General features: G+C 29.9%; 1 protein-coding gene across 1 annotated transcript in view; it reads right to left on the bottom strand.

The window, feature by feature from the left end:
• The window catches only part of LOC124356234 (prion-like-(Q/N-rich) domain-bearing protein 25), a 102,039-nt gene that overhangs the window by 40,054 nt on the left and 34,671 nt on the right, over window positions 1–27,314 (bottom strand). The window contains exons 5-19 of the mRNA XM_046807419.1: window positions 26,924–27,046; window positions 24,511–24,591; window positions 24,149–24,232; window positions 21,553–21,636; window positions 18,806–18,895; window positions 14,181–14,261; window positions 13,011–13,100; window positions 11,652–11,732; window positions 11,049–11,135; window positions 9,840–9,932; window positions 5,054–5,134; window positions 4,458–4,544; window positions 3,443–3,535; window positions 2,450–2,542; window positions 770–862 (exon numbers count right to left, since the gene is read on the bottom strand). Coding sequence (XP_046663375.1) covers window positions 770–862; window positions 2,450–2,542; window positions 3,443–3,535; window positions 4,458–4,544; window positions 5,054–5,134; window positions 9,840–9,932; window positions 11,049–11,135; window positions 11,652–11,732; window positions 13,011–13,100; window positions 14,181–14,261; window positions 18,806–18,895; window positions 21,553–21,636; window positions 24,149–24,232; window positions 24,511–24,591; window positions 26,924–27,046 — 1,341 coding nt within the window. The remainder of the gene's footprint in view (window positions 1–769; window positions 863–2,449; window positions 2,543–3,442; window positions 3,536–4,457; window positions 4,545–5,053; window positions 5,135–9,839; window positions 9,933–11,048; window positions 11,136–11,651; window positions 11,733–13,010; window positions 13,101–14,180; window positions 14,262–18,805; window positions 18,896–21,552; window positions 21,637–24,148; window positions 24,233–24,510; window positions 24,592–26,923; window positions 27,047–27,314) is intronic.

The raw sequence follows: 27,314 nt of genomic DNA, 5'->3' as shown, positions 1-27,314 counted from the left end.
TCAATGTCTTGTTGAGTGTTGCTGTGTATTCCACATGTTTCGTTCCTACTGAATGTAACTACCATAAGTTCTCCTTTTGTCCTAAATGTATTATTGTGTTAAATGTGTTATCCGGTGTTTTCATCGTATTGCTGTGTATTAGTGTTTCCCATCGCATTTCCCCTTGTATTTTTGTATTTTAAAGTGGATTATTTTGAAATTACCCCTTTCTGATTTGTTTTAAATCCTGTTGTTCAATCCTGTATGTTCTATAACAGCCTCAGCTTGGTAAGTCATATGTTTGTACTATTCATTAACTATTATTCAACTTAGGACCCCAGATAAATATTAATCATAACTCTGATAGTTGGATAAAGTGATTTGCATGATATGTAACTTTATTAAAATTGGAAGCCGATTATTTATTCCGGAAGAATCTGGAGTGAGTGATCTGTATAGGTTGTAAAAGAAGACTTTCCTCAGATGATACAATCTTTTTTTGACTATAGATCTAATAAATATGATATTGATTGATAGAAGACAAAAATTTAATTACAGTTCGATCAAAAATTCAGTTCAATCTAAGTTAAACTAAGAACAAGAACTGTTATTAAGCAAGTAAAATCTTAGTGTTGTTTGAGTTATGTTGACTGCAAGTTTCATTTTATCCGTTTAATAGAAAAAATATTGATTTGTATAATTATATCCTTCACTTCACCTCATAAAGAGTTTTTATTAAAAAAGTATAATAATATTAATGAGACTCTATTTTAGGAATGTTGATACTTACATATGCACCATTATTTACACAACGTGCAGGAATAGGCTCTGTACAAGTGTTGTACAGGCAAGTTTGGCTACAGCAATCTTGGTTCTCCAAACACTGTATCAAATTTTTATTATTAATCTATCAATTAATAAACAATTAAGCTCAGTGTGTGCTAGGAATGTGTCCTTAATATTAGGGTGTTTCCCACAATGTGCATGAAGGTTATTGTGTACTTACTTTATACATAAATAAACAAAACTAACTTTTAATTTAAGGTTGCTACTTGTTCTATAATATATATACATATATAATATTTTTTTTTCATATATCCAGTTATATATAGTATTAGTGTTATGCGTAAACTTCCTTTCAGCATTTTCCTTAAAGCTCTTAGAAATATTATAAAATATAAAAAGTGCATTCAAAGAATCAGCAGGGCACTAAAGAATTTAATTTAGAGAATTAAATCAATTGAAGGTTAGGAAAAAATATCTACTGCGTGAACGCAGGTTATATTAGAAATGCCTTAGCGAATAATATTCCATATTTCAATATCCATAACGGTATGTAAGATTTCGATTTAGATTAAACTTCCATAAGAAATCAACAGTTTGTTTAGTAACTAATTGAACACCCTTCTTATAAATATCAACATGACTATTATGTACTCATGAAACATTTAGTCAGAGTTTAATAATGCAAGATATATCCGTACAAGGAACATTTGTAAACTTGTAGAAGACTAATAAAGGATATCCCAAAATATATTTTAATACTTCCAACCAGTTTTCTAACAAAGGAAAAATGATACAAATGGTGGGAATAACTGAAATCCTATATGATATTTAAAATAAATATGTATACCTAATTTTATAGACTTTTGGAACATATTCATAGAACCAAAACAATAAAAAATTCTTGGTTCTTTTTCGTTTAAGGGCCAGCACAAAAGACCATAGCGTGCCTATTCAAAAGTCAGATCACGCGATGCTCGCCCGCTGCGCAGCGCTTTGCGCTACTTGCTCTTTTAGAAAACAATTAACTCGAGCTTGCAAAGTCCAAGCCCAGATCAACTCACCACGCTTTATTGAACAAGAAAAACTAAGTATAACTCACTCATGAGAAAATGGAAGTAATTAAGAGCAAAACTTTATCGCGTTTATCACTGATAAGATAAGACAAGTTTATACTATAAATAGTACCTGGACTACTGCCCTACGAACTAATAACACCAAAAAAAAACGATTAAATGCACTGTCAGTCAGGTATAGTATGTTTGTAAACGAAAAAGACCCAAAGTTCAATTTCAATGTCTGAAAAGGTTTTATTTAAGACAGCATAACACCTGCGGTTGAGTAAAGAGTGCATTAAAGACCATGATCAGTTCCATGACAGTTCAATGGAAGCATTTCTGTATCCCAATCGTCTCCGGCATATTAATTATTTAGTGTGGTTTTGGGAATAAAATTCCACAGGAATGTGGTCAAGACAGCATTAAAGCTCTAAAACTTTCAAGTATCTACGTCAGACTGTTTTCAATCTATCGTTTGGACAGACAGTTTTCAGCCTCTCGAGTTATTGGCTTCGCTTACGCTTAGCCAATAATTTAATGTAAGTAAAACATACGGAATATTAGCAACTGACACGGAATATTAATAATGTAATAACTGTAGGCTGCAAGTAAGAAAAAACTATACTTACATATTCACCGTTTACTGTACATTGAGTCAATGTGGGGTCTTGACAATGGTTATCTACGCACGACTGATAACAGCAATCGGCACTGTCCGAGCACTGTAACACAGAAACGTATTCTTCTAGTAATGAGTAAGCAGGGACTTGGCACTGAGCAATTTGCACCGTGGTGATGGCCGAGTACCACAGAAACATGTATCAAAATATTAGTACAGTAAATACACTAATAATGTAATTATTTATCGTTCATGAGTACTTGGTGGATCTAATCGTCTCACAGTTTCAAATACTATTAATACCATCAGATCTCACTTGAATTCTTACCGCCATCTTGGTTTTAGCCCCACAAGAATAAAACTGAACTTCAAAGGCTTTAATTCCTTATGTTTAATTGAATAGTTGACTAGTAATCGAACAATTGCTAAATTTTATTTTGATAGTTTTCAAAACTTTCTATGTGGACTCTGAGTTAAGAACAAAATAATTTGTCCATTTTCTTCCATCCAACATTTTACCCACTTTTTTGACTGAAATCGATCCTTAGCCTTGAAGTCTACCATAAAACCACTATTTCAATTTTTAAGGTATTCTGCACTAACAAAGTTTTCAGAAGAGCGCTTTTTTGTATTCGCTCTGAGGCCTTTATCTTCAGATATCAAAACTAATCAGTATCGAGCCTGGGTTAAGAAATAAGCCTGTGTCTCCATGAATAACTATTACTGAAAATATTTTAAACAGCATGACTTGATTAAAAAACTTAATTTATGTATTTACAGGACAAACTTTTCTATCAAATGTATCAAAATTGTTAGAAATAATACAATTTCTCCAGTGTTTACTGATGTATAACTACTACGGCTTTTAGGAATAATTAAGTTCATCTGTAAAACATATGTATATTTTTATGTATACAAAGTTAATTATACATAATGTATACAATATAGTTTAATTATTTATATTTCTGTATAGATAGAATATTTCAGGATAGTTTATACTTACATATTCGCCGACCTCTTTGCAATACTCAGGGATATACTCGAAACAAAAGTTATCTATGCATGACATTGAACAGCAATCAGCATTACCCGAACACTATAACAAAAAAAATTGTTCAAAAACGCATACATCTAAAGAAGGTTTAAGTAAATAATTAAGTTAATCATTAACCTATATTATGTATACCTACCTACCGACTCATTAACTATGTAAATCAAGTAAAATAAATCACTAAATGTTTCTTAGAGGTGCTTCTCAGCCAACAGTAACATATTGAAAGCAAATTTATTTTAAAACCAAGAGTTAACATATTAAAATCTTTACCTTAATAAAATTAATCAAATAATATATTATGGCATTTTGCTTTAACCATCACAACTTTCATCTCTCTATATCCATAAAATACAAAGCCTTTATTCATCACTAATCTCCAACTTGATGTAGCAGAAAGATGTAATTTGACTCACTAAGTCTCATGACTTATTTAGAAAAATGTAAGTATTTTCATAAAAATTAAACATTTATAGGGGTTTTAATGGGGGGTTGCAGCCCCTATAAAAACTATATTTCGCTTCTCGATTAATCAATTTCCTTGAAATAAATTGCATTATCCTCACAGGATATTTTACGTGTTACATATTACATGAAGTTCCTCATCACCTAAATATAAAAACCAACTATTATTTTTATTATTTTTAACTGTCAAAAACTCACAGGGGTTAATGTGGGATTGCAGCCAATTCATAAGGAAGAATATTTTTCACTTTATGCTGTCAATTAACAAATACAACAATTTCGTGAATAACAGCCATTTATGGGGTTTGAAATAGGGGTTTCAACCCCTAGAAAAGCTATATATTTTTCAAATTAAATCTAAATTCAATTTCAAAATATCGTAGAAAGATGAAATTTGAGTCACATGTTTATCATCACTAAAGTAGAAGATAATATATATTAAATTGGTCTAAAAATCTACATAGGTCAGTAAGAGATATTTCGGTTAGATATAGACACTCACATATTCGCCTTCTTTTCGGCACGATTCAGTTCCACCACAAATATTATTGTAGCAATTTTCAGAGCAGCAATCTTTGGAAGTAACACACTAAAAATTAATAAAAAGGATTAAACAAAACTTTGAATATTTCACGTGATATTAAACTAAAATTGAATAAAGATACTAAACATCGAAGCTAGGAAGAGGATTTTATAAAACTGTAAATTAAGCTCAAATCTACCAATACTGCTTCTATTTTAAATGAAACACTCAAATATGGTATACTTGGGTTACTTTAGTTATTCAAGTCAATTTGAATGCTTGTGAACAGTTAAAAGTGAGATCAATATATTTAAATTTAATTAAAAAAAAGAATGAGTATCGTCTAAAACACAAGAAGTGTCTTAAAATATTTTTCCTTGAGCGGAAATAAAATTTTAAAATATATGCGTGTATAAATTACTAATGCAAATACATCATCGATATCAGTGTCAGTATAAAAAACATTTTATGTAGTTAATTAATGCTTAAAATAATTTATTACATAAAGTTGTTAATAATGTGCATAGCATACATAAAAACTTTTACAAATGATTTAATTATAGATGGTAACTTACGTATTCACTATCCTTTTTACATTCCTCTTGGCAAAAGTTGTCGACGCATGACTGCGAGCAGCATTCTGCATCATGGAAGCACTGCAAATAAATAAACACAACTTCAGAACTCATTTCCACGTTACATTATATAGTTATTACTTTACAACGTACCTGTCTACAATCAAAACAGTTTTATGTCAATGGTAAACATTGACGTAGAGCTCTTAGTGTTGTTTATAATAATAACCTAACGTAACGTTTGAGTCCTCTAATTGATTGTTAAGGATAATTAACAATATTATAGTAAAGTTAATTTTGTATGATAATTATTACTATTACCACTTGAATCAACTGTAACACTAGGAAACAGAACTAAGAAAAGTGTCATAACTTTTTAATACCATTTTATTTAATGTTTGGTTTTATGACGAGAATCAACAATATTAGTTAAAAAGGTTTATGAAAAAAGATGGTATTATAATTTTGAAATAATGAAGTTTAATTTGATTAATAATCTTGATTAAAAATGGAATGCATTTTATAAACTTCTATTAAAATACGAAGCAACATAATAATACATTTGTAATATTTGTTCACATATTTTTGTACTCTAGGTGTAATACTATCATATCCGTACAAACTGTCAACCTAAATTCTCTTATTCTCACTCCTCTGTCACCATAAGTACATCAGTTTTGAATTCTCTAATTACTAAAAGTCTAGCTTTCTCCGAATACTCCATTAGACTTTGCTGAATAATCTTATTACATATATTTAATATTGAAAACTTTAATTATCGTTATTGAACTTTGAAGATCGTCGTTGTCTTGAAAACTTAAGTGTTCATAGTTTCTGATGCGAGAGCGCTTTTCTCGAATAATCTTCCCTTCTTTAAATAATATTATCCCCGAATATTCTTATTCCGAATATTTCTCTTGTATGGCACTTTAACATGAGTGTTTAAATACTCAAAAGTTATTGTCTCTGTGGTTAAAAGATAAGTTGAAATAGGATCCAAGACCTAATTTAAATGGTTTTTATATGTCACCAGAAGAATATTTCTACACTCCGATATTTTCCCTCCCTCATATTAACCTCTCCAATAAAATTTTCAATAATTGATACAATGTCAAATAGCAACAAAAACTCAAAGTTTTTTATTATTAGACCGACTATATTGTGTAAGTATGACATCAAAAGTGAATTTGTATTGTGTGGTTCTCAATGTTGAGATATCTTATTTGAAAATTAATTAAAAAATGTATATAAATTTATTTATAAACCGCTATACATCAAAAGATAAAATAAAATATATTCTTTATTCTCGTGATTTAGAGAAAGGAGAAGAAAGATTGGCAACAATCAGTATTCTCATTGTTCGACGAGTACTGCTTCACTTTACCGGGGGGGGGGTTTCTATCCTTTTGTGCAATTTGGAGGTTCTTTGTACGATGCAGTATCCCTTTAAACATTCACCGAAACAGCAATCTTGGTTTACTTTTACACTGCAACAATTATTAAGAAGGTTAGTTTTTTTTTTAAACAGCTATCATTGTGTACCACAATTTCATGATGTAAACAGAGAGTGGGTTGACATTCAATTAACCTACAGTATTCTATTTTGATCAAAAAGCTGAGATAGGATTTAAAAATAGTTGATTTTGTTTTGTCATTATATTTCTATTGGTCTAATGAATATATATACAGGGTGTTTGAAAAGTATGGGTACGCTTTAATATTTAAAAAACCATAGGAATATAACCATCTATAAACTTTGCACAGTGTCATATGGCTATGTAAACTATTTTTTCTTCATATTACCATGACATACCAACCATGGGGGGAACAGGCCCACAGAGGAAAACATGGAAATCTTAAATTGAAGCATGGGTCGAGTGATACCTCCATTTTGAAAGAGCTCACTTAGTAGAGTTGAATGCCGCAAACCGCATCTCAAAAATGTTTTATCCAATCAGAAATGGCGGGTTGTTTTAGGTACACATTGTAAAAGTACATTATGCGCTGCCATTTCTTTCTGACTGGATCGTCGTATTCTGATGCGGTTTGGCGGCGTTTCACTCTACTAACCAATCTGTTTTGCAACTGATTTTTTTAATTAGCAAATTATGTCGTAAATTTATAACACAATAAATAAAACACAATAAATACCGATGTTTTTTTTTAGTTTTATTATATATACGATCTAAACTTATTCTCATTTAACACAACTAACGATAAAATATCAACAACCATAAATTAAGTACTTTAAAAGAATAAAAAGTATAAGAGTACATATTTCACGAATGTGAAATTATATAAAAAATGTTACCATTAAAACATATTTTTTTTTATAATTATACTTTGACGTATATCGAAACATCGCGAATTAAGACCTTTCCATTTCCTGCTGAAGCTATAAAATATTTTATTGTTTTACTGATTACCCTTGGTTTGATTAATCTGATGTGTGTATAATCATCATGTACATGATTAAAAATGTATTGATTTTTTTTACAATAAGAGACTACTAATTTTTAATGAAGTCTAGAAGATGTCATTACTGGATCTCACAGAATGATAATGTTAAAAGTCTATCTTATAAACCTCGAAAAAATCGTGTTATGTGCGCTGCATTAGTTATTTTTCGTAAGCTACATCATAATACTACTATCAAAATGCAATTTTATTTACCTTACTGCCATCATCTATGCAAGGGCGGGACACAGTTTCCTGCCTCGCAGTTTTTGGAGCAGCAATCGGTTTGTTGTTCTTACACTGAAAAAATATGAGTTTTAAAGATAATTTATACTAGTGGGTGATGAACGTATATTCGTATACTTCAATTTACGTGCTACATTTCACATACAATCCAAAAAGTTTCATTATTTTTCTAACATTTAAAATAGTTTGTTGTTGATGTGTTAATCCATTCTGTGCAACAGCTGAAAAACAAAAATAAGTCAATTGACCAGTTGATATTTGTTTGAGTTTCTTTTTACTTTCATTTCCAATTCAGGAATAGAAATAAGAATTAACTAGAAAATTAATTTTAAAGCGTAAATTCATTTCTATTACAAAATAAAATGTGCATTTCTTTTTCTTAGAAAAGTGAATCCACGTTCTTAGCTTTCCTCTTAAATAAATACCAACCTTGCACATTTGAACAGTTGGTAATTCTGATAACAACTACCCATTACACATGATGGGTGAATTTTTTAGTTTCTAAAATTTCTCCACCATAACACCTTACTAAATTTGTTATCTTCTTGACAAAAAATACAAACTGACACTAAGTTATTCATTAACTAATTAGTATCCATAAGAAACCAAGAACGATTGAAGATTCTTGGAACATTTTAAATTTTATCATTGAATACCACTAAAGAATTATAACAAATATTCCAAAATTATGTAATTTTTGCGAGGCCTTTCAAAATCAAGGGTTCCATCTTCATGAAACTTCATAAATGAAAAAATAATAATTCACTGTAGTATTTACAAAACGGTTGATTCTTATTTTAAATAGTAAAGATAACAGATTTGTTAAAGTTAGTGGTGGAAGATCATAAAGTAAAGTTTAATCTATACTTTCAAAAGGCCTTCGAGCCTTCAAAAATCGTATATTAGCAACTGATACGGTGAATATTAATAATGTAATAACTGTAGGGCTGCAAGTAAGAAAAAACTGTACTTACATATTCACCGATTTACTGTACCTTGAGTCAATGTGGGGGTCTTGACAATGATCTACGCACGACTGTACATTATCTGTCCGCGCACTGTAACACAGAAACGTAATTATTCCTAGTATATGAGTAAGCTAGGGAATGTACATTAAGTCCCAATGTGGGGTCTTGACAATGGTTATCTACGCAACGACTGATAACAGCAATCGGTACTGTCCGAGCACTGTACACAGAAACGTATTATTCTAGTAATGAGTAAAGCAGGGACTTGGCACTGAGCAATTTGCACCATGGAGATGGCCGCGTACCACAGAAAACCTGTATCAAAAATATTAGTACAGTAAATACACTAATAATGTAATTATTTATCGTTTCATGAGTACTTGGTGGATCTAATCGTCTCACAGTTTCAAATACTATTAATTACCATCAGATCTCACTTGAACTCTTACCGCCATCTTGGTTTTAGCCCCACAAGAATAAAACTGAACTTCAAAGGCTTTAATTCCTTATGTTTTAATTGAATAGTTGACTAGTAATCGAACAATTGCTAAATTTTATTTTGATAGTTTTGAAAAAATTTCTATGTGGACTCTGAGTTAAGAACAAAATGATTTTGTCCATTTTCTTCCATCCAACATTTTACCCACTTTTTTGACTAAACTCGATCCTTAGCCCTTTAAATCTACCCATAAAACCACTATTTCAATTTTTAAGGTATTCTGCACTAAAAAAATTTTCAGAAGAGCGGTTTTTTGCATTCGCTCTGAGGCCTTTAGATCTTCAGATATCAAACGTTAAAACAGTATCGAGCCCTGGGGGTTTAAGAAATAGCCTGCTCTCCATGAGTTAAATTTACTACTGAAAATATTTTTAAACAGTATGACTTGATTAAAAATCTTTATTTATTTATTTACAGGACAAACTTTTATATAAAATGTATCAAAATTATTAGAAATAATGTAATTTCTCCAGTGTTATCTGATGTGGTTTTTAGGAATAATTAAGTTCATCTGTAAAAAATATGTACCATGTATATTTTTTATGTATACAAAGCATACAGTTTAATTATTTATATCTCTGCATAGATAGAATATTTCAGGATAGTTTATACTTACATATTCGCCGACCTCTTTGCAATACTCAGGGATATACTCGAAACAAAAGTTATCTATGCATGACATTGAACAGCAATCAGCATTACCCGAACACTATAACAAAAAAATTGTTCAAAAACGCATACATCTAAATAAGGTTTAAGTAAATAAATTACTTAATTACTCTAGATAATGTATACCCACCGACTAATCAACTATGTAAATCAAGTAAAATAAATCACTGTATGTTTCTTAGAGGTGCTTCTCAGGCAACAGTAACATATTGAAACCAAATTTATTTTAAAACCAAGAGTTAACATATTAAAATCTTATAACTTAATAAAATTAATCAATTAGTATATTGTGACACTTTTGCTTTAACCATCATAACTTTTATATCTCTATATACATAAAAGACAAAACCTATATTCAGCACTAATCTCCAACTTCCTGATATACCAGAAAGATGTAATTTGGCTCACATAAGTCTCATAACTTATATAGAAAAATTTAAATAAGTTCTAAAAAATTAAACATTTGTATGGGTTTAATTGCAGGATGAAGCCCCTAGAAAAATTATATTTCGCTTCTCAACTATTCAATTTCCTTGAAATAAATAATACTATCCTCATAGGATACCTCCTAAACATAAAAAATAATTATTTTTATTATTATTAATTATCAACGGCCCAAAGGGGTTGAATTGGGTTTGCAGCCACTACAAGAACTATATTTTTTGTCTTACGCTCTCAATTGAAAAACACAATATTTTTCATGAAAACAAGGCACTCATATGGTTTTTAATGTGGGTTTTAACACATGGAAAAGCTATATATTTTTCAAATTACGTATAAATTAAATTTACTAATATGGTAGAAAGATGACATATGAAACACATTTTCATCATCACTGAAGTAGAAGATAATATATACTAATTTGGTCTAAAAATGTACTTCGGTCAGAAAGAGATGTTTTGGTTTAAGATATTTCGAGTAGAAATAGGTTTATGAGAGCATAATACACATATATGTAAAATTTCAGATTTCCCCAGAAATTTGTACTAGCACCTGTATGTTCAAAAATAAAAATATAGATTTCAAAGGTTTTCAACCCTATTTAAACCACTTTGGATGATTGATATTGATTTTGTTAATGTAACTAAAATTGTAGTGACTAGCATAAGTATTAACGATTACTTTATTAAAAAGCTATTAAATAAACGACACTCACATATTCGTGTTCTTTTCGGCACGATTCAGTTCCACCACAAATATTATTGTAGCAATTTTCAGAGCAGCAATCTTTGGAAGTAACACACTAAAAATTGATAAAAAGGATTAAACAAAACTTTGAATATTTCACGTAATATTAAACATGAAATTGAATAAAAGTACTGAACATCGAAGCTAGGAAGAGGATTTTATAAAACTGGAAATTAAGCTCAAATCTGCCAATACTGTTTCTATTTTTAATTAAACACTCAAATATGGTATACTAGGGTTACTTTAGTTATTCCAGTCAACTTCAATGCTTGTGAACAGTTTAAAAGTAAAGTCCATATATTTAAATGTAATTAAACAAAAGAATTAGTATCGTCTAAAACACAAGAAGTATCTTAAAATATTTTTCCTTGAGGGGAACAAGAACTCTAAAATATATGTGTATATAAATTATTAATGCCTATACATCATCAATGTCAGTCTCAGTATCATAAACATATTATGTAGTTAATTAATGCTTAAAAAATGTATTACTTAACATTGTTAATAATGTTGACGTTTGTTGCATACATAAAAACTTTTATTAATAATTAAATTATAGATGGTAACTTACGTATTCACTATCCTTTTTACATTTCTTTTGGCAAAAGTTGTCGACGCATGACTGCGAGCAGCATTCTGCATCATGGAAGCACTGCAAATAAATAAACACAACTTCAGAACTCATTTTCACGTTACATTATATAGTTATTACTTTACAACATACCTGTCTTCAATCAAAACAGTTTTATGTCAATGGTAAACATTGACGTAGAGCTCTTAGTGTTGTTTATAATAACCTAACGTAACGTTTGAGTCCTCTAACTGATTTTTAAGAAAAATTAACAAATGATGTAGTAACGTTAATTTTGTAAGATAATTATTACTGCTACCACTTGAAACAACTGTAATACTAGGAAACAGAACTAAGAAAAGTGACATAACTTTTTAATACCACTTTATTTAATGTTTGGTTTTATGACGAGAATCAACAATATTAGTTAAAAAGGTTTATAAAAAAACATGGTATTATTTTGAAATAATGAAGTTTAATTTGATTAACAATCTTGATTAAAAATGGAATGCATTTTATAAATTTCTGTTAAAATACCAAGCAACATAATAATACATTTGTAATATTTGTTCACATATTTTTGTACTCTAGGTGTAACACTATCAATCCGTACAAACTGTCAACCTAAATTCTCTTATTCTCATTCTGTTACCATAATTATATTAGTTTTGAATTCTCTTATTACTAAAGGTCTAGACTTCTCCGAATATGCATTCCATTAGACTTTGCTGAATAATATTGTTACATATATTTAATATCGAAAACTTTAATTATCGTGTCGTTGGCTTGAAAACTTAAGTGTTCATAGTTTTTGATGCGAGAGCGCATTTCTCGAATAATCTTCTTCTTAATATTATCCCCAATTATTCTTATTCCGAATATTTCTCTTGTATGGCACTTTGACATGAGTGTTTTAAATACTTAAAACTTATCGTCTCTGTGGTAAAAAGACAAGTTGAAATAGGATGCAAGACATAATTTAAATGGTTTTTATATGTCACCAGAAGAATATTTCTACACTCCGATATTTTCCCTCCCTCATATTAACCTCTCCAATAAAATTTTCAATAATGAATACAATGTAAAATAGCAACTAAAACTCAAATTTTTCATTATTAGGTTGACTATATTGTGTAAGTATGACATAAGCAGTGAATTTTGTGTTGAGTAGCTTTTCAATTTTGATATATCTGATTTTAAAATGTATTTAAAAATATATAAATTTATTTCAAAACCACTATACATCAAACTATTAAAAAAGCATTTTTTATTCTCTTAACTTGGAGAAATTAGATAAAGGGATACAACAAGTAAGTGAGTTCAGTGTTCTCATTGTTCGGCCAGTACTGCTTTACTTACCGGGTTTCTATCCTTTGTGCAATTTGGCGGTCTTACGATGCAGTATCCCTTTAAACATTCACCGAAACAGCAATCTTGGTTACTTTTACACTGCAACAATTATTAAGAAGGTTATATTTTTTTGTAAACAGCTATCGTGTACCACAATTTCATGATGTAACAGAGAGTGGTTGACACTCAATTAACCTGTATTAATTTATTTTTATCAAACACCTGAGATAGGATTTGATATAAGTAAACTTTAAATCCATTTTTAAGTTGCCAGAAATGCTACAATAAAAGTATATATATTTGTGTATATATATATATATATATATATATATATATATATATATATATTTCACACACATTTATTAGCACTTTAAAGAACACAAGGATTTTTTGTCGCAATATTTGTTTAAATATGTATATATATATATATTGAAAGGTCTTAGTCACGATGTGTCAATTAGATTTCAAACTATAATTATTTAGAAAATATTTTATAATGGTAAAATATAGTATTATTTATATTCGTAAAATATGTACCTATCCTTTTTTTCCTTTTGATGTACGTAATTTTTTGTTTTGATATTTTGTCATAATGTGTGTTAATTAGGATCTAAATCATTCAAATTAACACAAGTTAGGACAGAATATCAAGAACCAAAATTACGTACGTTCAAAGATAAAATTTGAGAACACATTTTCCGAATGTAATGACACAAAATGTAATCGTTAAAACATATTTTTTTCATAATTACAGTTTGAAATCTAATCCACACATCGTTACTAAGACATTTCTATTTCCTGCTACAGCTACAAAATTTGTAGTATTTTACTGATTATTCTGGGTTGATTTCACACAAAAAACACACATTTATATGTATATATGTGTGGTGTGTGTGTGTGTGTGTTTATTTATTTATATGTATACCTACGATTTGTATACAATTCATGACTATAATTTTTTTTTACAGTATGAAGAAATTTTGATGAAATACTAATATTAAACATCTAAATAATTTTTTTTTAATCAAAGAAGCAATTACTAGTTTTATTAAAGTATAGAAGATGGTATTACTGGATCTCAGAATGATACTATCGAATTCTATCTTATAACCCGAAAAAAGTGCATTAGTTTTTTTCGTAAGTTACATCATAATACTATCAAAATGCAATTTTATTTACCTTACGGCCATCATCTATGCAAGGGGCGACACAGTTTCCTGCTTTGCAGGTTTTGGAGCAGCAATCGGTGTTGTTCTTACACTGGAAAATATGAGTTTTAAGATTATTTATACTAGTGGGTGATGAACGTATATCATATACTTCAATAAGGTGCTCCATTTCACATACAATCTAAAAAATTGCATTATTTTTCTAACATTAAAATAGTTTGTTGTGGTGTGTTAAGCCATTCTATGCAATAGCTGAAAAACAAAAAAAATTGACCAGTTGATATTTGTTTGAGTTTCTTTTTACTTTAATTTTCAAGTCAGGAATAGAAATAAGAATGAACTACAGGATCAATTTTAAAATAATTATTTCTTTTACAAATAAATGTGCAATTCTTTTTCTTAGAAAGTGAATGCACGTTCTTAGCTTTCCTCTTAAATAACTACCAACCTTGCCCATTTTAACAGTTGGTAATTCTGATAACAACTACCCATTACTCATGATAGGTGGAATTTTTTAGTTTCTAAAATTTCTCCACCATAACACCTTACTAAATTTTTTATCTTTCACAAAAAATACAAACTGACACTAAGTTGTTCACTTACTAATTAAATAATTAGTATCAATAAGTAAACAAAGAACGATTGAAGATTCTTGGAGCATTTTAAATTTTTCATTGAATACCACTAAAGAATTATAACAAATATTCCAAAATTAATGTAATTTTGCGAGGCCTTTCAGAATCAAGGATTCCATCTTCAGGCAACTTCATAAATGAAAAATAATAATTCACTGGTAGTATTTAAAAACGATTGATTCTTATTTTAAATAGAAGGTAACATATTTGTTAAAGTTAGTGGTGAAGATCATGAAGTAAAGTTTATCTGTTTTTTCAAAAGGCCTTCGAGCCTTAAAAAATCGCTTAAAATAAAGGCATATGTATTTATTTTATTGGTTTCAATTAATACAGTTATATAAAAGCGATACCTTTTACTATTCACTGAAATAACGATCAAAATAGCAAACTTAGTTATAAAATAAAACTAAACTTAATTTTTCATTTATAGTTACAGAGGTGACGATTCTCAAGATATAGTTTATTTTCATAAAAGGAGTTCTCTATTTATTCTTCATAATCTTTACAAAAAATTAACCTGGTAATTTTTTCTCCCAATTATTTATTACATAACTATGTAGAATGGTTTGTTAAATATATAGTATTAAAGTACACTTTCCATTAAAGATTTCTCACATGATATAACAAACTACCCTAAAAGTCTTGATGAGCTTAATTAGCATTCGTGTACTGTCAAATTTTTATTTACCGGATATCGTTATTTACGTTAAGTTACGTTTATAATCTTACATAGAAGAGGAATTTATAGGTATAATATAATTATTGAAAATTTGTCACAGGGAGTGACTATATTTTTCATTTGATGAGAATTGAGCATACAGGGATTGTAAAACTACAGTAATATGTGAATTATACGATTAAGTTAAAAAACCATTATAAAGTTGCTTTTAAATTTTTAAACCAGAAAGTATCAAAGACAAATTATATTGTTTATTTGTTCCATTCTTCTATGACAGAAATGTGTTTAATAATATGTACCTTCTCATACAATTTGATATTATTTATATTAGATATTATTATTTATATCTCTCCAATCTAATCTTCAAATTGTTACTGTTGCAATGCATTTTAAAATTCGTAAAGGCTGAGACAGCTTTTATCTTCCTTACTTTGATTAGCTACTAGCTATCAACTAACGGTAAAGTATAAGTTTAATGTTACCGTATTTATTGTAAAAATATTGCTCCTAATATCGAACCAAATTCCTAGAATCTTTTTCCCCATTTTCGAACGGACTATAGCGTGGAGTAATATTAATTTTCTACATTAAGAGGGAAAATGGTAGTTTTAGTGCGCAATCAAGTTTCAAGAAACAGGCGAGGCCGATATTGTTTCTAAAATCTCTTTTATGAGTTAACTGAATTCATTACTTTATGGATTAACTTAATGTATCAAAAGCAGCTGTGATTTGTGAATTTTGTCAACAAGACAAATTAACTAATTTAATATCGTTATCATATTAGCATTCCATTTTAGAACCAGCTAATTAAATAACAAACGGAGCTGTAGTCAGTTATTCCTCTTAACTATTGAGTTTTTCCAAGTTAATGAACCGTCACCAGACATTCATGAATAATTCTGGTGACAAACTATGTCTTCTTAAAAGTTATAAAGAATTCATATTTCGCAAAATAAAGTCCACCTTAGTTTATCTTTACCATATTTTAAAGATTGTTAATAATAATTTCAAGATTCCAGATGCAAATAGTGTTTAATCAGATTTTTTAGAATGAATAATATAACTTATAATCTTGATGTTAACTTCGTACTCGTCAATGTTGATTTCCCCTGAGAGTACATTGCAAACATCGTTTGACCGTCCAGCATAATATAAAATGTACAGCTTATCTATGATTAGTGGTCTTTATATTCATAGCAATATTATATCATATTCATAACTGCTAATTTTTTCAAAGGATCTATAAAGCCATTCTTTGTAGTTTACCAGTAAAATATAATTTTGGTTCAATTTAGTTTGATTTCTTAATAATAAAAAAGAAGGTAAAGAATCAAATGCTAACAACAGAGATTTTAGCCCATTCTCATCCTAGGCAACACCCAAAAAACAAACTTACAATGTTGATTGTTACATTGAATGTATGATAAGTACATTCAGTCTTCTTTGTGTATTTATCTGTCTATCCTCGGTAGAATTTCATTCCGAAAAATGTAACAGTACTGGCAAAACATTTTTTCAATTATTTAAATTGATTCTAATAAACATTTGAGTACCTTTTAATTCTATTATATTTTAGGTGCCAATATTTATGTCGCACCTGTTATTGGTTACAAAGAACAAACTAAAATTATACTAAAACTCGGATTTAAGTTGATTAGTTAGTTAAATAGATTCAAAATTGAAAGTTCAAAACTTATGTATATATGTCACCAAAGTCGTTAAAGATAATAAATGAACAATCTAAAAGGTATACAATATACAGAAATTATCAGTGGTTATTCTATAAAGTTAATGTACTGAAAAAAGAGCAGTGAAATTTAAGAGGGCAAGTTATTTTATCACTAAATACCAATTTCTCACAAACCACACCTCTGAAAACCGGGTGAGTCTGAGTAGTACATCTGTTATAGCTCATCAAGAAATAGACAACTATTCTCCAACTTGGATGTTCAAGCAAACTTCTGGTCTCTATACCACATTATAAGTACTTTTTAAATGGCTCTACTCAAACATTCAAAATACACCTTGTGAATTGTTGGGTGTTTCTGTTTCCTGAACACTTTATTTGACGTTTTGCAGAGCAATACCCTCTACCGTTAGTCTAGAACAGTATTTTACTTGGCATATAAAACTTGTGTCCTATAGATTTCCAAAACCGTATATGACCATTTTAATCTCAGTTGCCAGGTCCTTCCTAAGTTATGTACAAGTTTTCTATATGTTCACATAACTTATTCATATAGAGCCAGAATATTATATTAGTAAATATAAGTTCGTTATCTTTCCTCGCCTACCGATTGTATATTGTAAGGCGTAAATTGTAAATTGCTTCACCACTCATTTACGTCATATCTTTAACTTTTTTTACATATATAGGGTGATTAACGTAGTGTTACCGGCACTCTCTGAGCTTATTTTACTTTAAAAAATATTGAAAAAATTTCATATAAACATAGGTCCGGAAATGCTTTGTTATTGAGTAACGGCCAAAAAAAATTTCACCCACAATTTAGTACCCGACGTTAAATGATCATTTGCTGTGAGTTTGGGAAGAAGGATTAAGACACGAATGCAGTGTTTTCTAATGGTTTTTGACTTGATAAATCGAATGAAGGTTTTTCCATAACTTTATCCCTCTTATTTTTTAAAATGTACTTTATACTATGTACTATTTTTTAAAAGAGCATTCGAAAAACTATGTTTAATGTTTAACGTAAAATTAATTTGTTAAATAGGTAATAAAAACATACATTTTTACACATAAACTTGTAGAACATTTAATACCGAATAAAATTATGTACAATTAGGCAATTAAAATGAAATAATAGTTTCTTTTTAGTTAACTTGTATTTTTATTTACCAAACAACTTTAATTTAAATACAAATAAAGGCTATTAGCATATATTTTAGTTAGATTTTGTTTATGCCTATGGGAATATCCAGAAATATACAATGTCAATACTTTGACATTGTTAAGAGTACAAAAAAATTAATCATACTGTTTCGAGATCTGTAATCCGATCTCTTCCAGAGGTGAATAGCCCAACACAACCTTTCAAGAACTAGTCACATAACTATCTATAAAGAAATAAAATACCACTAACTACTATAAATGAATTAATAGTACAGTCATCAATAAGTCTCTTATTAATCATGTTATTAACGAATTATGAATAGTAATGATGAATGAACTAATATTAAATTAAGATTAACAAAGCAAACATCATGCAACCAGCTATACGTGAAATTTTAGGTGAATTGGAAAAGATTTTTTATGGACGTAAGAAATGACGTAGGTTTTAAATTGCATTAATAACTTACCGTTCTGCCATTTGCTGCACAGTTGCAATCTGGGTATGCACATTTCCCTTTACAGCAACTTCCAGCGCAGCATTGGATGTGGTTATTGCACTGTGAACAGGAATGTGATGAGCGTGTATTAATATATCAATAACGGCATTTAAAGTAAATATACTAGGATCTAACACATACTAAGAACATTAGCACAACTACTATTCTTTTATTTTTAATTTTACTTTGAACTATAACTCAGAAAAAATAGTAGTGCCGTTTGTGGCACCTTGTTTGCAGTGTAATTAGTAGTAATTAGTAAGCATTTAAGTAAATTATTAGATATTTTTTTCTTCACATAAAATTATATTACACGTCAAAAAAGCAACCTATTGAGCAAAAGATTTAAGCAAGTTGGAAAATAAAATGTCACTACTAAAATTATTTCATATGATCTAACAAAACCGGTAAATGTGTTTTATACGAGTACATTCAGGTACATTTCGTACATTTCACCGATATTCATTTTGATGCAGGGTATAAAAAGAATGTTAAAAATTTGTTTCTAAGCAAGTATTGAATTTCAATACAGATAGAATATTAATTTAAATGCAATTGGGTTTAATTTTCTTTGTTATTACGTTCACCTACATTAAACCTTTCGTTCTGAATTATATTTATCATAATTATTATTATCATAAATTATATACAAAATGGTTGAAAACTAGGTTACTTTTAAGAATAATACATTTTTGGCTTGCGTTATTTTATATTCTGAACATGCATTTCTTACCGACATTCCTGGAATTCAATACCTTCTAACATCTTAATGTTTAGTGCTCTGTTATAAGACAAAATATTAGTGTAAAATTAAGTTGTTTTATTTTATTTTATTTTTATTTTTGGCAGAATACTGTGAGTCAGATATTGCTAAGAGTAGGCTACACGCAATTAAGATGTGTATCTAAATGGATACATGCTAATTAAAAAGCAAAGCACTGTTTTATAAACTTCTCAGAATCTCAGTTTTTTAACGAGTTATTTGAGAGCATACCTAATTAGTGGTAAAATGATAAAATATACTTGGTCTTTACTGTATCATTCAGTATATTCTATACTGATTCTAATTTGTTATAATGGTTTATTCCATATAAAAGCGTATTCTCGAATAAGCAAAAGAGTCATTATGTATTTGCATGCATTCAATCACTGATTTTTGTTCAAACATAATTATCTTGTTATAAAATTGAATGAAGTACAAGTTATTGTTTCTAAACAGGTTAGTATAAATCATCTCTGTAAAGTTTTAAAATAACAAATTTTATATTCATTTTTGTGCGTAACAAATTAATTATTCAAATGAAATATTACATAATGAATATTACGCAAAGCTGTTCAGTCATTTTTGCAACTGTTCTTGTTTTGTGATTCATAATATTTAACAGTAAAAACTTGAAATGGACAAAATTACTCCATCGTAAGTATTTAATATACAATTGTATAAATACATGTTTTAATAGATATGACTTTGGCTAAAACACTTTTTGATTGTTTTAAGTAGTAATAAATTCACCTCACATGTATTTGTTACATACAAACCGGATCTCGTTGTGGTTGCTAAACAAAAACAAACTGTTGGATGATTTTAAGAACCTTTATTTTTGTTCTAAAAGGAAAAAGCGTTCTTTAAATTGTTGTCGAAAACGGTTGTATTCAGTTTTTTTTTATATATAATTTATATTTTATGGTCAACTAATATATAGAATAGTTTATATTTTGTTTTTAATAATATATTAACAGTTATAGTTACTTTTAACTTGTGCCTATTGTTACAAGATACAAGTTGTCCAAATAGGAAGGGAATTTTGTTACTTGCATCTTCACTTTTCTTTTCTCAATTCCTAAATTATAGTTTTTATATAAATTGTATACCCTAGAACATTTATACACATGGAGTCAAACTTGGATGATACTAACATTTTTAATTCAAAAGTTTTAATGGAATGAACATTTTACCCAGTCTCTTTAACATTTTAGCTCAACAATGTAGGAGTATGCCACGCCACGTATCAGGATTCACTGAGCTTGCGTACAAAGTGTGAAGTGTACACATCCCCCATACGGATATAAGAGGCATTATGTCAGTTTACGTAGTAATAGTCTTCAATACCGCCCAGCCTAATCCCATGGATAGACTTACAGCATCATAAAACTCACTCTTATCTATGTTGTAATGTAGTTTCAAACAAAATTAAAATTCTAAGAATTAAATAAAATATTAAACACCAAGCCATTACCAGATTATGGTAGGGTAGTACATCCGATGGAGCTAATATGTAACATTTTAAAATGCCAAATTATTGCTTGAAATTTGCTTATAAAGTTATTTATTCTGTGATTATGTCATTGCCATTATAGTTACCTATAAACCAATGTAACTATTATTAATTTAATTAATAATTTGAGTAACTGGTCTGAACTTGTTTTAATGTCATGCCATGGGAGCTTATTATAAATGTTTAGCTTGATCGATTTAAAAAATTGGTTCGATTTTAAGCTATTAATTTTTTCGTCATAGCGATATATAGAAACTTGAAATTGAAAAACAAGTATTTTCTTTTGCGTTGGAAGTACTTGACGTGTTTTTTGTATCAAAACTTAACAATATAAAATAATACGCTTACATGAAGTTAATTACTCTGTATATGACAATCCTTTTATATCACTAATGCCATAAAAAGTGTGGTCATAAAAATAACGAATACTATAAAACTCACCACAGAACCCAAGGGTTTGCACGTCGGTAATCTGCACCATCCATCTGCACACGTTTCTGAACAGCACTGTCTGTCGTGAGCGCACTGAAAATATAGTGATTTAGTTACGATACGTCGTGGCCTATATGTAATTTATTTATATGCATATTTACAAAATTTAGGTAGTAGATCCTGTTTTAATTCCTACTAATTACATATATAACATATATAATTACATATATATGATGGGGTGTGTGTAGGAAAGTAGAACCATGACGAGTTCAGTGAGAAAGACCGCTATGATGAGACAACCCGCCTGAGAGTAAATCGTCTATTCAAAGTTATTCAATTTCGTGTTGCCATGACGAGCTGTTATTTGTTTTAGACACAAGTAAGCCGTCACAACGTTTTTACCATCACATCAAACTCATCAACAGTGTTTTATTTCACAACGGGACTTAATTCAACTCGAAACAGTTGGCAAATTTGGTTTTGTTTCCTACCAGTCAGCTGTTTGGCTTGGAATTTATCAGAGACTTTGACTCCAGTCAGGACTACCTGTATGTTACATGACAATATGACGCAATAAGTATTTAAAGAGGTAGGACTTTTCCTGAGATCCGGGAAAACGGTATATTAAGATGAGATCGCGGTAGGACTTTTGCAAAATTCGTGGTTTGTTTAAATTAAATGCAAAGTCTCAAATTCTACAAATTCTATCGAAATTGATTATAGCAAAAAAAATAATGTTTTCACTGTGCTGGACTTGAACTAAGGACACTTGATGCAAACACGACACGTGGAACGTAGTAAAGGCATTTTTTCATTAATTTCATTTCCTGAATGGTACCTGACGACCAGTCTGGTAAATGAAAAAATATCGGTAAAATACGCATGATCGAGCGTACAGTATATAGGCGACGAGTCTCTTTTCTAAACCATCAATAAAACAGTGTAATGGTTACATCACAAGTGTTTCATGGTACAGTATGAAACTTTTTAATCTCAGAATGTACGCGTTTTGACATCAAGAATCGAATAAACTGAACACGTCGATTTTATTCATTACACTACCACTATAGTTTAGGTAAAAGGTATTTTCTTACCATCCAAATCCTGTCCTAAGGTGTGTGTGTGTGTGTGTGTGTGTGTGTGTGTGTGTGTGTGTGTGTGTGTGTGTGTGTGTGTGTGTGTGTGTGTGTGTGTGTGTTACAACAAATATCTGCTGCTTATACGCACGAACTCCTTAGCTGAAGAGACGAATCGAAGTCGAAACAGAAAATCCGCAAATATGTCAAGAGCGTTAGTATTATACACACATAATAAGTTTGCTTTAACACACAATCCAAAAGCGTTTTGGCCGTCACCGAGTAACGGATCCCAAAAGGGTGACCGGGCTCTGCGAGCTTTCGGATCCTAAAAGAGTAACCGATCTCTTTGTGACAAAGCCTTATCGCCTGGAAAAGTGTCTTGCAATTAATCGCTATTGACCATGGAATGTTCTTTACTTTCTTAATAATTTTATTCTAACGGTTTTCATCGTCCTCTTGATAATTATGTATCTACGCTGTAAATAAAAACGCCGAGAAGTTGTAAACGGTTTTTGGGACCAGTATTCACGTTATTCACACGTATGAGATACGATGGTGGTACAACACGTGTAAACCACAGAACATATGGTACTGATCGATATTGACAGCCAGTTTCTTGTTGTGAGAATGGCTCTGTCTGGCTGCTCACTTAAGTGATCGTTTCATTTTGATTATTTTTCGTATCAATATTTATATATCCATCAGTTAATTAATTAAATCCATTGAAACGGAAATAATAAAAAATACTTGATAAGTAAAAAAAAAACCAGTAACTATTAAATGATCCACGTTACAGTAGTAACACTGTTTTTAATATATTTTGTTGTTTTCCGCGGCTTTTGCACAGCTAAATCTAGTAAAAATTAACCGAATTCCGAAAACTGCAAAGACACTAAGACAGTTGAGGGGAATCAGTTTACTTTTGCGTTATCTTAGTAACAGAGCTGAAACACAAATATTGGGAGTGCCGATGGCCGAGCGGTCTAAGACGTTGGACTTTGAGTCTGAGCTAGAGATGGCGCAGATTCAAATCCTGTCTGTGACCGAAGCACGTTTTATCAGTACAATTGACCTTGTTCTGTATCGACACTCCCCTTCATTCTGTTTAGTAAGATCCTCGCACAGGCCAGTGTCCCATGTGGACGGGCAGAATAACGCTTAAAAGGGGATTGGCCTTTTCTTTTTGAAAAACAACTCAGCGGGATCCAACACAAAAGTTGATTTGTTTGGTTCAATTAAAAAGTTCAGTTTGGTAGGATGACTTCCGTTAAGAAGGATATCGCGGACGTTGACCTTCGTCATCATTCTCTGCTCAAGACTACACAAACACACATGGAACATCATATAAAGTTTTGAAAGTAGAACATTTTTGTTATACATAAAAAAGTTATACGTAGTAAAAATTCATAATATTTTTAAAATATCATTATATTGTTTATTGGAAAAATTTTAATGAATAGGCGAAGCTATATTTTATTTGCTTTAAGAAAATAAAATTATCAACCAAAATTGTGGTTTATACTTACTAGCCTATGATCCTGTAAGCACAGTGTAGAATGGCATGTGTCTCGGAAACAAACTTTGGAACAGCATTCGAATGCGTTATCACACTGTACACAATAAAAACACAATTAGCAGAGATGATCACAACAATTTATTTTTTGATAGCTAATTTTTTAAACACCTCTAGAAATACGTCAAAAATACTTGGTTTAAAAATATATAATAATTTAAAATTTTGATTGAACATCTTCCTAATGAGACAGAAAGGATATTTTTACATCAAAATTTATAGCTTTTAGGGCAATAATAATAGTAGCAACAATTGATTAATTAATTAATTAATAACGTGTAGGATAAAATAGTGTATTGGCTATTTAATATTTACCTTATGGCCATCTGGTAAGCAGGAGAACTTACAAACTCCGTTTATACAGTTATCAGTGCAGCATTGGTAATCAGAGTGACACTGAAAAATATTAGACAAACATGACTGTGAATGATGCCTCTTTATTCCAAGAAAGTTCTAACAATTATTTTCAAATACTGTTCCTGTTTTGGGCTATAAAACCTCCTGACTTCTATGAAATTCAAGTCTCTTAATGTTTTCTGACTCCAGCAAATGCTGGTTTTTGGAACGTTCGGAACATTGAAAAGTTTTGATATTTGAAAGATTCTACCTCTTATAATGTTCAGTATTTTGGAAGAATCATAACCTCTAAGAGATAAATTTCGAAAACTCCTTACTCTGTCCTATAAATACAGAGTCCCTTAGTATATTTCTCGGTCTATGAAAATTACCTGCTTCTGGATTTCTTGGCCCATGAAAGCTGCCTTTCCATTGAAGCTTCTAAATATACGATACCTTCACCTTTATGGAAGCTTCTGGTTCCAGAAAATTCCGCCTTGACCTCTTAATTATACTGGACCTCAGATCTTCAACAGCATAAGTGGTAAATTCCTATTGAAATTCTATTCATTGACCTCTTTCCAAACTTGACAACTAATTGAATTCATTTATGTTTAAGGCAACAAACTACCGGTAGATATTACTTCACATGTTTCTCTCAAAAAGGACGAAATAACTTTAATTAATCTACGAGTGTTCTACTGAACTCAGAAGTCAATATCGATTAAAAACGCACTTATTTATAACATGTGTAAAGTAGTGAGCTGGTGTTATTTAGAAAAGCTTTTCTGACCCAGAATCTCCAGCTGTTTAGGCCAACAATGAACTAAATAGATTTTTTTTAATAATATGTGTTAATAATATAATTTAAACTTACTTTCGTCAACAATATATTTCAACAATTATTCATGATATACGAAATAATAAATATCATAACTCAAACTATATTCAAAATAATACTTTAGAAATCTTGAAATTAAACTTAGATCATAACATAAACTTAGGATTAAAACTTAGTTTGCAATGTTTGAGACTGCCTTCATTTTGAACAGCCTAACAAGAAAGGAGACAAAGATTGAATGATTAATTGCCGAACGCAAATAAAAAACCAACAGATAAATAGAAGAAGCATTTATAAAATAAAATAGGATGCTGGCAAAGATTAATAATAATAATATATGTAGAGTAGATACGTTAGTAGATTAATTTCTTATGGTGGCCTAATGACTTCTGTCCCATTGGATACAAGATCGGACTCAAATTATACATTCAGATTATCTAGTATGAATTTAGAAATTAATTAAGACTAAAGCAATCACGGTGGAAACTAATGATAGACTACACAAAAATATATTTCTTTAAAAAATTTAAAAACATACTTAACATAATTCGTAAGTCTTCGAAGGCTTTTTATATCAATTTTACGTTGAACTTCGCAACAACGATGAAGAGTTACTTTGTTCTCCTTATTTATTTTTAAGAAATATGTTTAAATAGCATATTCGGACCATAGAGTGTTATCACAAATCTCCTCTTCCTTTTATGGTTATTATCTTTTGAAGAAGAATAATATTTTAATACTTGCTATTTAGAATATATAGAATCCCTTAGCAAATTATGTGATCAATGCAGATAAATAAGTAAGGTAACAGTCTAATTTCTCATTTTCTTGGTATAACAGTTTTTGTAAACAAATTACATCAACCTGACTGACTGTCTGTGTACCGTGACAAGCTTTCATCGTTCTTCCCAGTTCTCCAGGTCGGGTTAGCGAAACATCTTCTTAACGACACATAATATCTATCTCTAAGTAAGCGAGTGGTGGAATGTAAGACTCAAAGTTGGTTTCAAAGTCTCACACCCAGACCAATAAACTTTATTTCAATTATCAACATTTCTTTCTTCGCAAATAAAAAGAATTAATTTAAATGAAACAATATTTCGCTAACGCTTAAAGAAAGCATTTCGATTTGAAAATGGAATTTAATTAATTTGAAAAATAAATTCACAATAAATTTTATTTTCGCTAGGTTTGACTCAATACACATTATTTGTTGATTACTAGAAATTTCAGAAATCGCTGAATCTTATCATAGTCAATTTGTGTCTAGCAGTATACTACATGTACTCTAACAACAAAATTATTTCCATAAATATGAAGTACGTGTCGTTATCTTGACTAATATTTAAAATTCATTAACATGTTTGCTAGGGAAACCATTAAAAAATGTGATAACATGAAATTATTTTGAACATTTGTGTTTTCGAAATTTATCTGCTTGGACCTTTATTTTACATGTTCCGAAACTCAGCAAGAATCTATATTTAAATATTATTATTATTATTAATTAATTGTAACTAATGTTAATTGTATTTACAAGCATAAACTTACGTATTCGCCATTCTCTGTACAGGTTGGTAGTGTGACGGGGGGATTTGAAGGCAGGGGTAACATTTCGCAGACGTTGTACAAGTACAAACAGTGTTTGGAACAGCATTCCTCTGAACTCTTACACTAAAATCACAAGAACATTTTGACACATAACGTAGCAATGGTGAGAGAGGCTAATTCAATGTGAATGTTGAGTCAATATTCGTCTGAAGAGATGCGAAATAAAAGTCGCCGAGCTACTTTAGGTGTAGAAAATTATGTGTTCCCCGTGCTTAGAGATCTTGTTTATCACGTGGTAGTGCGCACTATTTTTCACCTAGTAAGATAATGGGGATACCTCTTCACCTAGTTTACACAGAATTTGTGGTGTAGGTATCTCTGTAGACGAAGG

This window comes from Homalodisca vitripennis, chromosome 2, assembly GCF_021130785.1.
Source record: "Homalodisca vitripennis isolate AUS2020 chromosome 2, UT_GWSS_2.1, whole genome shotgun sequence".
NCBI classification, from domain to species: Eukaryota; Metazoa; Arthropoda; class Insecta; order Hemiptera; family Cicadellidae; genus Homalodisca; species Homalodisca vitripennis.
This window is presented reverse-complemented; position numbering and strand designations above follow the sequence as displayed.